General features: G+C 31.9%; 2 protein-coding genes across 7 annotated transcripts; one reads left to right on the top strand and one right to left on the bottom strand.

The window, feature by feature from the left end:
* Positions 1 to 1,580: 1,580 nt before the first annotated feature.
* On the top strand, positions 1,581 to 4,634 carry LOC108484523 (uncharacterized). 5 transcript variants are annotated; one of them, XR_001871263.2, is made up of 4 exons: positions 1,581 to 1,837; positions 2,606 to 2,766; positions 3,041 to 3,111; positions 4,350 to 4,634. XR_001871263.2 is itself a non-coding variant. In XM_017788341.2 (4 exons), exons 1-3 carry the CDS (start codon positions 1,683 to 1,685, stop codon positions 3,061 to 3,063), a joined length of 297 nt encoding a protein of 98 aa, XP_017643830.1. In that variant the 5' UTR covers positions 1,589 to 1,682; the 3' UTR covers positions 3,064 to 3,111; positions 4,350 to 4,634. The 5 variants fall into 5 exon arrangements, 3 of the variants coding, with proteins under 3 accessions (XP_017643830.1, XP_017643829.1, XP_017643831.1); XR_001871264.2 differs by having other exon boundaries at positions 1,587 to 1,837; positions 2,606 to 2,724; positions 3,041 to 3,115; XM_017788341.2 differs by having other exon boundaries at positions 1,589 to 1,837; positions 2,606 to 2,724.
* Positions 4,635 to 5,420: 786 nt separating this feature from the next.
* LOC108483951 (homeobox protein HAT3.1-like) lies at positions 5,421 to 11,933 on the bottom strand. 2 transcript variants are annotated; one of them, XM_017787513.2, is made up of 9 exons: positions 11,784 to 11,933; positions 8,874 to 10,184; positions 7,880 to 8,045; positions 7,640 to 7,763; positions 7,418 to 7,530; positions 6,757 to 7,305; positions 6,219 to 6,545; positions 5,958 to 6,047; positions 5,421 to 5,840 (listed from the first exon to the last, which is right to left on the bottom strand). In XM_017787513.2, exons 2-9 carry the CDS (start codon positions 10,169 to 10,171, stop codon positions 5,721 to 5,723), a joined length of 2,787 nt encoding a protein of 928 aa, XP_017643002.1. In that variant the 5' UTR covers positions 10,172 to 10,184; positions 11,784 to 11,933; the 3' UTR covers positions 5,421 to 5,720. The 2 variants fall into 2 exon arrangements, with proteins under 2 accessions (XP_017643002.1, XP_052881365.1); XM_053025405.1 differs by having other exon boundaries at positions 8,874 to 10,134; positions 11,784 to 11,865.
* Between the last annotated feature and the right edge of the window lie 402 nt (positions 11,934 to 12,335).

Genomic DNA, 12,335 nt, shown 5'->3' on the forward strand with positions numbered 1-12,335 from the left:
CTTTATTAATTTAATATATTTGTTAATTAATTTAACATTTGAGAAGATTTAGAAAATTTTAATATACTAAAAAATAGTATAGAAAAGTCGATTGAATGTTAACTCGATTGGTATTAATACTATTGTCAAGACATGAGATCGTGAATTGAGTATATGAGATTATGAATAATTTTAGGCTCAATATAAAAAAAAAACAAGAAGTGTATAGAAAAGAATTAAACCCATTAGAAAATAGGTTTGTCTCTGGTTTATAATAATATTTTATTTATCTTGTTATTATTTTATTTTATTTTACATATTATATAATTTATATTACATGAAAATTAAAAATATAGTACTATATTGTAAATTTTGAAAATTTTAATGTATTTTAAAATTTTAATAAATAAAAATAAAGATATAAGCAATTACCAAATATTAAAAATAGCATATTTTCAAATAAGGTCTGCGTTTGTTTCATGAAAATGACTTCCAGAAAATGATTTCTGGAAAATGATTTACTTTCTTAGAAAAGCTAATACTTTCTGGTGTTTGGATTAATCTGTAAAATATTTTCGTTGTTTGGTAGATTTCTTAAAATATTTCATAAAAGTTGTTTTCAATTAAACAAACATACATTTGAAATTTTCTTATTTTTTATTGTTTAATTGAATTTACTTTTATCTATAATTTTATATTTTACATTATTTTTGCATATTTTAAAAATATTCTGTTAAATTTAGATTCATTACAACGTCATTTTTAATTACATAACTACTAAGTAAGTATTTTTATTTAAAATGTGACATCAACAAAATTGACAAAAAAATTAACGATGACAACAATTGGACTTGATTTTTAAATTTGAAAAGTAAAGGGACTAAATTCTTGAAAATAAAAGTACAAAGACTAATTACAAATCTGTAAAGTGTACATAGACTAATTACAAATCAGTAAAGTGTACATAGACTTATGACATATTTTAACCTTTATACTACAAAACATTTATTATTAATATATTTATAATTATAATAAATATTTATTATTAAAATATTAATAATTGAATATTTTAAATAATATTTGAATAATATTATTTAATTTTTTATTTTAAAATTTATTATTAAAATAAAATTAAAATATTAAATAATTTATTAAAATAATAAATTATATTTATTATATTAATAATTTATTATAAGACTAAATATAAATAATAAAATATGTATGTTTAATAATATTGAAAAATATAATATTTTACATATTTTTAAAAATAAAATAAAATTTATTATTAATATAATAATATTAAGCATGATTTAAGTTAATTTTTATAAAAAAATAAAATTATTTATAGACGAGCTCTTTTCCGAAAATTTTACTGGAAAAAGGCTTATTATTTTATCTTGACTTGTAACTCATTTTCTATTAAACAAACTATTTTCTATGAAACAAATACAGAAAAATGCAAAAAATATTTTCTATAAAGTTTTTTACATGTAAATAAACGGACCATAAATTTAGTTAAACTCTATAACACATATTTCTGAATGGGCCGGGCTTAAAAGACTACATACATGACCCATCCGAAAAGGATCCGACCCGAATCATGGATACAGGCACACCCCTTAAACCCTAACCAAAACCTTTACGCAAATCACTACTGTATTCAGCTTCTCTCTTACCGAAACGCTTCAATCTTCACTGTGAAAATGGCTTGGCGAAGTGCAGGATCCTTGTCTCGCTCTGTCATCTCTGCCGCGAGGGCTCCTTCACTCCGCTCCCCTCCACCGCTACCCCGGCTACGTCCCTCGGTTTCCTCTGCTCCTCGCCTCCAGTCCCGCCGCCTCTCTTATGCTCCTTCCAGGTCATTGTTTTAAACACCTCTTTTGACTCCTTAGTGGATGAAACGAAAGATAAGAAACGCAAAATTGCTTATTTTCCAGTCAACATTGTTTTCTTTTCATCTTTTTTTATTACTATAAATTATTAGAAATGTCTGTTAGTGGAGATTTATAGACTGCGATATCCAATTCATGATGTGTTTTTGAAATTATTTACAATCTTCATTATTTGGGATTTGGCAGAGTAATTTTACTGATGACTTTATTCTTGTTATATTCAATTAGGTTAAAATATGCTCCAAGTCCCTTTACTTTTTGTACATTTGGAATTTAGTATCTCTACTTTTCAGATTTCAAAATTGAAGTCCAGTTGTCAAAACAGTTAAAATGCTTCTGTTAAATTCCATTGTGTGACATTTTGAAATTAAAAAAAAAAATACTTGCTTGGTATTCATATAACCAAAAAAAAAAAACCTTTGTAACCTAAACTTAATGGAATCATTTTAACGATGTCAACAATTGGACTTTCATTTTTAAATCTGAAAACTAGATTAAAGTAGAGTTACTATTTTCTCTGTTTTCAAGGGAAGCTAAAATATTCTTGCCTTTTGCCTTAAATTTTCCCAAGATTAAATAGGTTCTTAAATTTCTAAGGCGGTATGGATTAGTGAGAATCATACAAGAGACTATTTTGTATGAAAAAAAGTTTCATAGTTTGCTGACATTTTCCCATTGAGAAAAGGAAGCTTGGATGTCAAAATTGATTTTGGCTAGCCTTATGTTTGTTTCAGAAATTTGGGAGAATTGGGATGTGTCCAATCATTCTTGCCTCTGCATAGCATGGTTCCTACGGCTTGTCTCACGTCACACCTGACTGTTAACGTGCGGGCTTGTTGCGAGCTGTCTCACGGTACCTTCTGCCGTACTTGTCAGGATCGCTAGTAGTCTCTTTGTGAGTCTTGCTATTTCTAGGGTACATGAAAAGGAAAAGGAAGTTTGTTATTCACATCTCTTGAAACTTGAATAACTTCAATTTTTTTCCTTTTTTTGATAATTGCTTTATAATGAATGCCATTGTTAGGACAAAAGAAAAACACTTGCTTTTCTTTATAGTTGCTTTATATCTTTTGTGTTAAATTTACCTAAACAAGCATAGATTAGGTGCATTTGTTAGTTGAGTTCTTTAAATTCAGTTAATGAGAAGGAAATGGGATTGAGATTTATAGGGAGGAATGGAAAAGATGGGTGATGCACGTGGACTTTCAATCAGCTAAAGGAGAGAGAATTGGACCACATTGTAGGTTTATATTTTTCTTATTTTTATTTTACCTTTTATTATGAAATTATAGACAAATGTGCTTAATCAATAATTCATATAGAGTAAATAGAAAATAAACCCTTGGATATAAGCTAAGGCACATGGATTTAACTGCTCCTATGCTTGACATGTTTTAACCTCTCTCTTTTTTCTCTTTTTGGCTCTTAATAACTAGCTCTAATATGTTGGTCATTCTATGCTGCTGTTGTTATAGGCTATATGAGAAAAGAAATGGGTCTAAAGACCTAGCATTTCCTTGTTAAATAAATCATTATAAAATGCCATTTAATAACTAGGATCCTCAACACGAGTAGTGATCTAGATATGGTCATTTCCCTTTTAATTCTTCTTGGCGATGCTACTGTACTCAGATTTAAGTCATGTTTTCTTGCTTATCATTACTAGATATATTTATATATATGTAATCTTTTTATTATTGCACCAAACTTTTTTCTTTGTGTTAAACTACAATAAAAGAGTAAGTCTTTACCCATGTTAGACTCAAGCGCTTGGTATCAGATACTAACGCAGCTATGCTAAATTTTTTCTTAAATTTAGAGGATGAATTCTCATAAAGTGTCAAAACACAGATTCTTTGAAACAAATGAAGAATTGGAACCGTTCCTTGTTTCACTTTAGCTGTTCAAATATTTGATCATTCATATGCTGTAGAAATTCATACTGGTGGTGTAGTACCTTGTAGTTAAACCGAATGTCATTTTTGCATTGCATACTGTCAAATGCTGGAAATGGTTGGAATGTTGTCAACGGAACATCTTGTCAATGTTGCATACCGTCAATGGTATTTAGTGCCCTTGTTCTCTGACCTCAAATATTAGATATCCAGTTCATTAAGAATTCATACTCATTGAATGCACTACCCCCTGAAACTCGTTAGTTAGAACAACAATGTGACTGTTTTGCTTGTGATTTTGCTTAAGGTGATCACTTAAAGCACTTTGCTAGCTTATTGCAACTATCGGGAACCTTCCTATAGTTTTGTTCCTTTGTTTGTGGGTATTTTTCTCAGACTTGAGTTTCTAAGATTTGTGCTTTCTGTTTCTTGCATGCAAGTAAAATTCAATCTTGAATTATGATTTTTGGTCGAATAACATTTGTTCACATGAAATAAATTCAATGAAGCAAGCTGTGGCTAACAGCTCTATCCAAAGTGATCGAAAACCTTGTGCAGATAACTTCACGAATTTTCATTGCAGGTACTTGAAAGGCCATGGATGAGCACAGCAGAGTGCAATTGGATGTCGAAGATTAGTTTGTTACTGTGGGGAACCAGAGGCTTAAGTCGTCTGATTAGAAAAATCTCAATAAAAAAAGACATGTTTTCTATTTACGATACTGGAAGGAAGAAACCTGTAATTCTCTTATATGATCGCCTTGTTAAGCACATTTAGATTTTTACTCCAATTGATCATCAATTCCTTTGGTTTGTGATGCTTGACTACATGTTATTGATAGCTTTAACATAATATTTTGTTTTATAATTATTGTGCTTATGGTTTTTACGTTTCATATGCACATAGTGAATTATGCCTTTTCGGTTTTGATACTTCTCTCATCACATGGGTGGCTCAAATGAGCAAAGGCTGTTCTTGCGGCATGACCTATTTGACCGACGCGTTTGCATTGCAATTGAAGAACCATTAATTTGAATCTAAGTTCCAAGTTGTGGTCTATTCTTCAGGACTTTACCTAATCCAGGAGTAAGAAAAAAGTTTAATTTGATATGCATAATCTTTATCAAATTGATGAACTTGATTTTTTTATTTAAACTTTTATTCAAATTTTGAGTTATTCAAGTTTTAAATTCGAGTCGAGATGAATTTTAAATAACTCAAATAAGATATTGGTGTAAGTATTTTTTTAGTCTTTGTTAATTTTAAAATGGACAAATTGATCTCTCAACAAAATTACAAAAATGTTAAAATAATTTTCAAAAATTCAAAATAATTTTCAAGATTCTAAATATTAATAAAAGTTCTAAAATTTATATTTTTAAAAATTATAATTTTAAAGAAAAACTAAAGAATATAAAGAAAGTTGAAATTTTCTAAAATTTCTAAAATAATAATTTTAGAAGCTAAATAGGTTAATTAGTGATTCAAGTTTATCATGCCAAAGTATTTTTATTATTATTTTGCTTTAAATTTTTTTAAATTTATGTCATTTAACATGAAATTAGTTATATTGTAATAATATTTTAATCTAACATGTTTAATTTTTAATTTAACTCAAACCAAGTTAAAATGGTAAAATAAAATTCAACTGAATTAGCAAAATTTTCACTCGATCACCCTTATTTACATTCATTCATTCTTTAAAAAAATCCTGAAAAAGAAACCTATATAAAAATTAATTAAAACAGAGATTTAAAAAATAAAGCATTTAAATATCTATTTGGATAAGGGTCACAACATTTCACTGCAAATTTTCCTCGAGCAACAGAGTTCCTTCTATTCCTATCCTATAATGTTCATTAAATTTAAAGCTATATAAATCAACTGTCTCAATACCTCTCCATTTCACCAATTTTGATTTCTCTCTTTCTCCCTCTCTACGATGCCGATCATTCAGTTTTTCTTCGGAAAAGCAGAGGCTATGGCATTTTCTGCAACTCTTTTAGCTGCGGTTTCCTGATTAGATGTTGGATGATTGAAGCTCCAACGAGCATTTTCAAACCATTTGCTGACCTTCACGAATAAGAACCCCGAAATTAAACCAACAACATTAAGATTCTCAAGAAAAGAAAATGAGATAGTTCAGAAAATATGGCATTTAGTTGCATTGCAAGTAGAGAAAGGTAATACCTGCCGGAAAGTCATATCGAGCTCTTTACCTAATCTCTCTTTCGTGGCTCGATCAGGATACTGATTTTCCCTGAACGATTCACAAAGCCTCTGCACACCAAAATATCCACCCAAATTAAATCACTATATTTTTAGAAGACAAAGATACGAAGTATTAATCAAGTTGATCACTACTTTTTCACAAGCAAAAAAGCTTTGATTATACAAATGTTTGGTTTTCGTTCAGAGTCATTTATCAGTCGTATAAGACACCCTATATACCTGCTTTTCAGTTTCTCCGAGTCTTCTATGTGTTGATGAACCTGCTTTTTTATCACTTGAACCCGATCCAGAAGTGCCACCCTTTAATTCAGCAGGGGATAAATTTGTATCCTTAAAATTTGAGTTATGGCGCATGTTTCTCCTTAGTTTATGCTCTGGATTCAGCTTTGAACCTTCGGATATTGACACACTCCTACTTGAAGAAGCATTTCCATTTTCTGGTGCTGAAGAGGCTCCTGCGGCACATCTCTTCCTTTTTCTTGGTGCAATGGTATCACTCCAATCTTCATCATCACTTGAACTAGAAGGAAAATTGACATATGTCTCCTGTGAATACCCAAAAGAAGATGAGCAAACCAAGAAGGAATGACCAAAACATTTTTAAATGACTCAACTGTCAAAAAAGTTACATGAACTACTATAGCATTGGATCTTGGCAAGTTCTCTAAATGGTGAAATTGAAAAACCGAGAATTGAAAAATATGCCGGGAGAGGTAACCATGTCTAAGATAATACTTTATTTTGAAATGACACTCACATCATATAACTTTTTGTAGTCCAACTTTTCGCTGCTTCGTTTCTTAGAAACAGCAGTACCATCTTGTCCAGAAGCTGAATCCATTATTGATGACGGTTCATCACTCCGGGACTCATTTCCACCAAGTTTAGGTTTTTTTCCTTTGGAATCTGTGGAGCCAATGTTAGACACAGGTACTTCATCTTTTGGGGAAGAACTATTAACTTTTAACATAGCACCAAGATCCTCAGAATCAGATGTAAAATCTGAAGTTGAACTTTCGGGCTCAGCCACATTATCATGATCTGGACCATCAGGATCATAATCGTCATCCTCTGAGTCATCAGACAGAAGCCCTAAACATGGATCAACATTACGCGGTACTTCCAATTCCTCAGATGAACAAGTGAAATCAGATTGATCAGAACTTGACTCATCTCCTTGATCCTTCTCATCAGGTTCTGAATTGTCGGCATTATAATCACTGTCATCAGAATCATCTGATGGTAGTTCTAAGTTAGGATCCTGATTTTGTCCACCTGCAGCTACTACTGCTTCAGGAAAGACCTTCTGTTGATAGGAAGGAACATGGTAAGGACTTAAAATAGATATATGTGTGCGGGTGCACATGCGTGCATGGGTAAGTAATAACTAGTGAAAAGAAAGAAGATCTGTTATCAACCTCCCAACTGTCAGCAAGACAAAAACTTGTTCCTTGAGATTCATTAACCAGTTCGATACAAAAAAGTTTGCAATAGCATCCGGGGCATAACCAACCCTCATCACCAGGAGGAACTGTGGCAAAAGGGGAATAGGTAGAAAAAGAAAAAGCATTAATGATAAGAAAAAATTTCAAAACCCACTACCAATTCATTAGTCTAAATCAGGCAATGGAGAGTATTACTGTCTTCTTTTAACAAAGGGGGTTGCAGGCAATATTGATGGAATCCACGGTCACAAACACCATCACAGAGTATGATATCATTGTTGGCAGACAGGTCCTTAGACCCACATTTTGCACAGAATATCTGCAATTCATGGATTTCATGTCTAAGCATTTCCAATTCCAAGACAAATTATTATCATCAATAAGAAAATAGCAATTAAAAAATACAAGCAATGCTTGTAACTATGATTCTCCTACATCCTCACTGTCAATTTCTCCTTTAGAATCAAACAAAGATTCTGGTAGCCTTCCTTCAGCACATAATGAATCGATACGTTGAAATAGGTCTCTAATTTTCAATTTGCGTCGAAGAATTTCAGATGTAGCACGTTGAAGCTCCTTCTCTGGCTTTAACTTTTCTAAGCTGCAGGTTACACAAACAGTCCAAAGCAACAAACAGATGTTAGCTATCCATAGGGAAATGGACAATCAGGTTGATGACAGATGTGGAGTATCAATATCAATTTCAGTCCAAAGCAACCTACTCTCTGAAGATAAATGCTGAATTTATCCTTCAAATCTCAACAGTTAATACACAAAGACAATCGAAGTTATAAATCTATACTACCTGATTTGGGTTATAAACTTATGATATCTTTTTGGGAGATCAATCTTTAGCACTATAATCATGTATACAGTTCATTTTACTATTAAAATTACACAATTTTCAAATACTTTTTCCTATCTGGGAAACTGCAAAGTATTTGAGGATCTTTATAAGTTGTCATCTCTATAAAACATAATAGCACAGATACAACCAAAAAAATGAAATACATACTGCACCAATTACACTGATGGTGAAAACAATATGAGAGAAAAAATGACTATATGAGGAAGGCACTAGTGAGAAATAACAAGAAAGCTTGCAGAAGCTAAAAAGTATACAGGCCCTGATCCTAGAGACTAATTTTGTTCATGATAATGAAGATTCAATGCCACGCTTTTATAGCCATTCCATTAAGTTTGAAATTGGTATTAGACGACCTATTCTTAAGGCAGTACAAGTTTTGGTAGTATTTAGATGGTTAAATTTGTATTCTTTTCTTTGACCTCCCTTTGGCAATTCTATAATCTATGACATGATAGACTTAAGATCAAGACAGAAACATTTTGTACCATTGCTGTAAGAATCAGCTCATAAATAAAATTTTGTAGCAACAACAAACAAGATAAAACAGTAAATTAAACAAACCTTAGTCCCTTCCAGCCTTCTGTCGAATATGCCGCAATCAGGCTTCGTTCATAGTTTATTCGATTCACTAAATACCTAAGATGTGACCTGATTCTTGAATATTCATCAGAAACTTCTCTTTTTTCAATCATTTTATTCCTGTTCTTCCCTTTTTGCTGTTCACTAGAGCCAATATCAGTGATATTATTGCTCAACTCACTAGCTTTAGACTTCTCTTGCGATTTTGAACGCAAGACCCTGTCACTGCTTGACAAAGGTCTTGGCGTATACTTTTTCCTTGTTTTTGAAGATTCTCCATCCCTGCCTTGGACAGAATTCTCAAGAAAATTCTTAGGTGTTGCTTCATGCTGTTCCACACCAGAACTTTGAGCCATGTCTTCAGAATGGAGCTTTGGTTGTTGAACACAAGAATTTCCAGATTCAAATCCTGGAGGCAATCCTAAAGGCTCAACAAGATAACTCTTTCCAATCTGAGAAACAATGCTAGCACCTTCAGAAGGTGATTGCAAACTTTGGCCACAATTACTCTGGTTCATAACCTCAGGATTCAATTCCAAGGCTTGATAAAAAGCATTATGAGATGTAGCAGTAGGACTTTTTACTATACCATTTGATAAACTTTCAGAACCAAGCTGTTGTTGCTGCTCTGTTGGTTCACCAAGTTCCTTACTTGTATTTATAGAACCAAAGGCAGCTGTTGGTTCCACACTACCTAGTTGGGGACATGAAAGTTGATCAATCTGGGTGCACTTGCTTGAATCTTCAGGCAAAACCCCTAATCTTTCAGTGAGAGTATTCTTGGAAAACTCTTCAGAACATGGTCGCAAATGTTCAGCAGGAAGGCCACAAACCAAAGTGCATGCTTCTTCAAGATTATTTTGAACAATATCAGAACCAGGCTGATGCTTCTTTTCTGATGTCTCATGCACATATCCAGAACCATACTCATGTGTCATCCCTGATACGGTTTCTTGATGACAAAAACTATTATCGGGAGGGTTATGCTCACTCGCATACTTAGGAAGCAAACCCAAATGTTCAGGTGGAGAATTCTTATCCACATATCCAGAAGATGATTCGTGAATGTCAGAGCAAGACACACCAGTGGCAGTTTCAGCTGATTCGTTTCGAGTTCTTGCATAACCACATGGATGTTTATTTTCAGAAAGTTCAGTATGTAAATATTCACTACCTAATTCATGGGCCTGCTCTGATGTTGTCTCTTCAGGGGCAAAATGGTTTCCTTTTTCGCTCTTTGTTTCTGGTGGAGAAACACCCATATGTTCAACATTGATCATATCAGGTAGAAAGCTAACAATGAAAAATATCAGCATCCATATTACCAAAAAAAGTAGGGGATTTTTAGTTTTAGCAAATAAATAGATAATAAAATTTGACAGAGCAGAGGGTAAAATTATTCAGAAGACAGAATCCAAAGATCCAAACATACAATTGAAAGCCCAAAACTGTAACATAAGTTTCACCTAAATTGACAATAAAAAGAACAAGTCTTACCAATCACAATTTGTAAAAAAAAAGATTGCAAGTGATAGCAATAATTTTCAAGAATGTTTCATGTAGAATTCAATGCGCCAGCAGCAGACATCCTACATCCCAATTAAGCTAATAAAACTCGAGAGACGGAATATTATAGGGATCGTCGTTAATTAACCAACCGAAATAAGTAAAATATCAACTATCAGTCATCTAATGTTGAAGCAGACCTAAAATACTCGCAAGGAAACACAGTAAAAGGAAATAACAATGAATAAAGTAAGAAATCCTAAGACATTAAGCTTCATTAAAAACCAAACTATTGCCACTTTTACTACTTTGTTGTTTCATAAGCTACTGATTAGAGTTCCCTATTTAGAACCATTTATTTCTCCAAGCTAGATCCTAACAGAATATGTCCAATGCATCTTCCTTTATTTATGCATTTGAATAAGAAAAACACTATAATATGGGGAAAAGCGGAGGGAGAGAGACAGCGAGAGGAAAAAAAAGAAAAACTAAAAATTACCATGTCTACAAATGTAATAAACAGTATTATTATAATAAGAAACTTCAAGATATCGAAAAAAGGCAGTGGAGGTAAATGGCAATGCAAAATCTTTGTTAAAAACAATTTAGAAATCAAGATATCATATAAAATACCAGATGTTCAAAAGATAAACTTAAGAACAAATTACTCAGAGCAGACTTTGAAAGAGCTACCTTAAAACATCAACTATCGCCTCGACACAAGGCCATCACATACCCTAACTTATCTTTCTATTAGTAGCATGCAAGTGACAATGTGCATTTTTCAAATGTACATCTCTGTACTTCACTATCAGTCTTTATCATTTAACCAAAACTATATATTTACTTTAACTAGCCAGCTTACCAATCTTTCCTGCATTTAACAAAGAGATCTTCAATATCTAGGTGTCATTTTCTACATCAAACCCTAATGATAATATAACATCATTCACAGCTCAATTTAACAAAGAAATTGCTCATATCCAGCTTAAAATGGATGAATTTTCACGAAAAAAAAATCTTAATGTAAATAAAGACATAAACTGAGCACACAAATAGTAACCTAAGCAAAAACGATCAACTCCACACAGAAAATTAAATGAAATTCAAAAAACTTTCCCGTTCTTTTCTATCTTGACCTCAGTTATCTCAGCAAATACAAAACGAAATTAAACAAATAAAAAAAAAAACGAAAACAAGGAGAACAAAATTCAAAAAGCTTCCCTGAGATGACATTTCCAATATTCTATTGAGTAATTGAGAGAACAACAATGAGAATTAGATTTGAAATTATTAGTGATTCACTTAGAGATTTTCTTCTGTTTTTTTCTTTCAACAAAATAATAATTAAAATTATAAAAAAATTAAGGTTATAAAATAACTGACCTTGAATCTAGTGCGTTGGATTTTGGAAACTATACGGACAGAGAGGAGATTTTTAGCGCGGTGATAGAAAGAAGAAGAAAGAAGGAAAAAGAAAATTGAGAAAAAATCAAGGGGTGTTTATGCAAGGATTTATTGTCAGTTGACCCTTAAACTATAGCTTTATACTCAGATTGGTCCTTTATTTTTTTTTTTAAGATAAAGAAAGTATACCTAAACTATTAATTTTGTTTCGGTTTACTCAAAAATTTTATGAACATGCAACGTGGCATTTTTTATTGGATATTGTACAATTTTTTTTTGGCAAAATGAGATAAAATTGAAAATATAGTATCATTCTTGAAAAAAATCTAAGGATCGATCTCCAAATTGAGGTATAGTTTAGGGTCTATTTACAAATAAAGCCTTTATTGAAAAGGGCCTGTGAACCTGGGCTTTGTTTTAGTAGTTTAGTGCTATTTTGCGCTGGTAGCGTAAAATGTTTCTCCAGATTTTATGGGCTGAAGTTTATATTTGGGCTTTTGCAATTTTTTAATTAAGAAGTGCTAATCAGTG

This window comes from Gossypium arboreum, chromosome 3 (genome assembly GCF_025698485.1).
Source record: "Gossypium arboreum isolate Shixiya-1 chromosome 3, ASM2569848v2, whole genome shotgun sequence".
Classification (NCBI taxonomy): Eukaryota; Viridiplantae; Streptophyta; class Magnoliopsida; order Malvales; family Malvaceae; genus Gossypium; species Gossypium arboreum.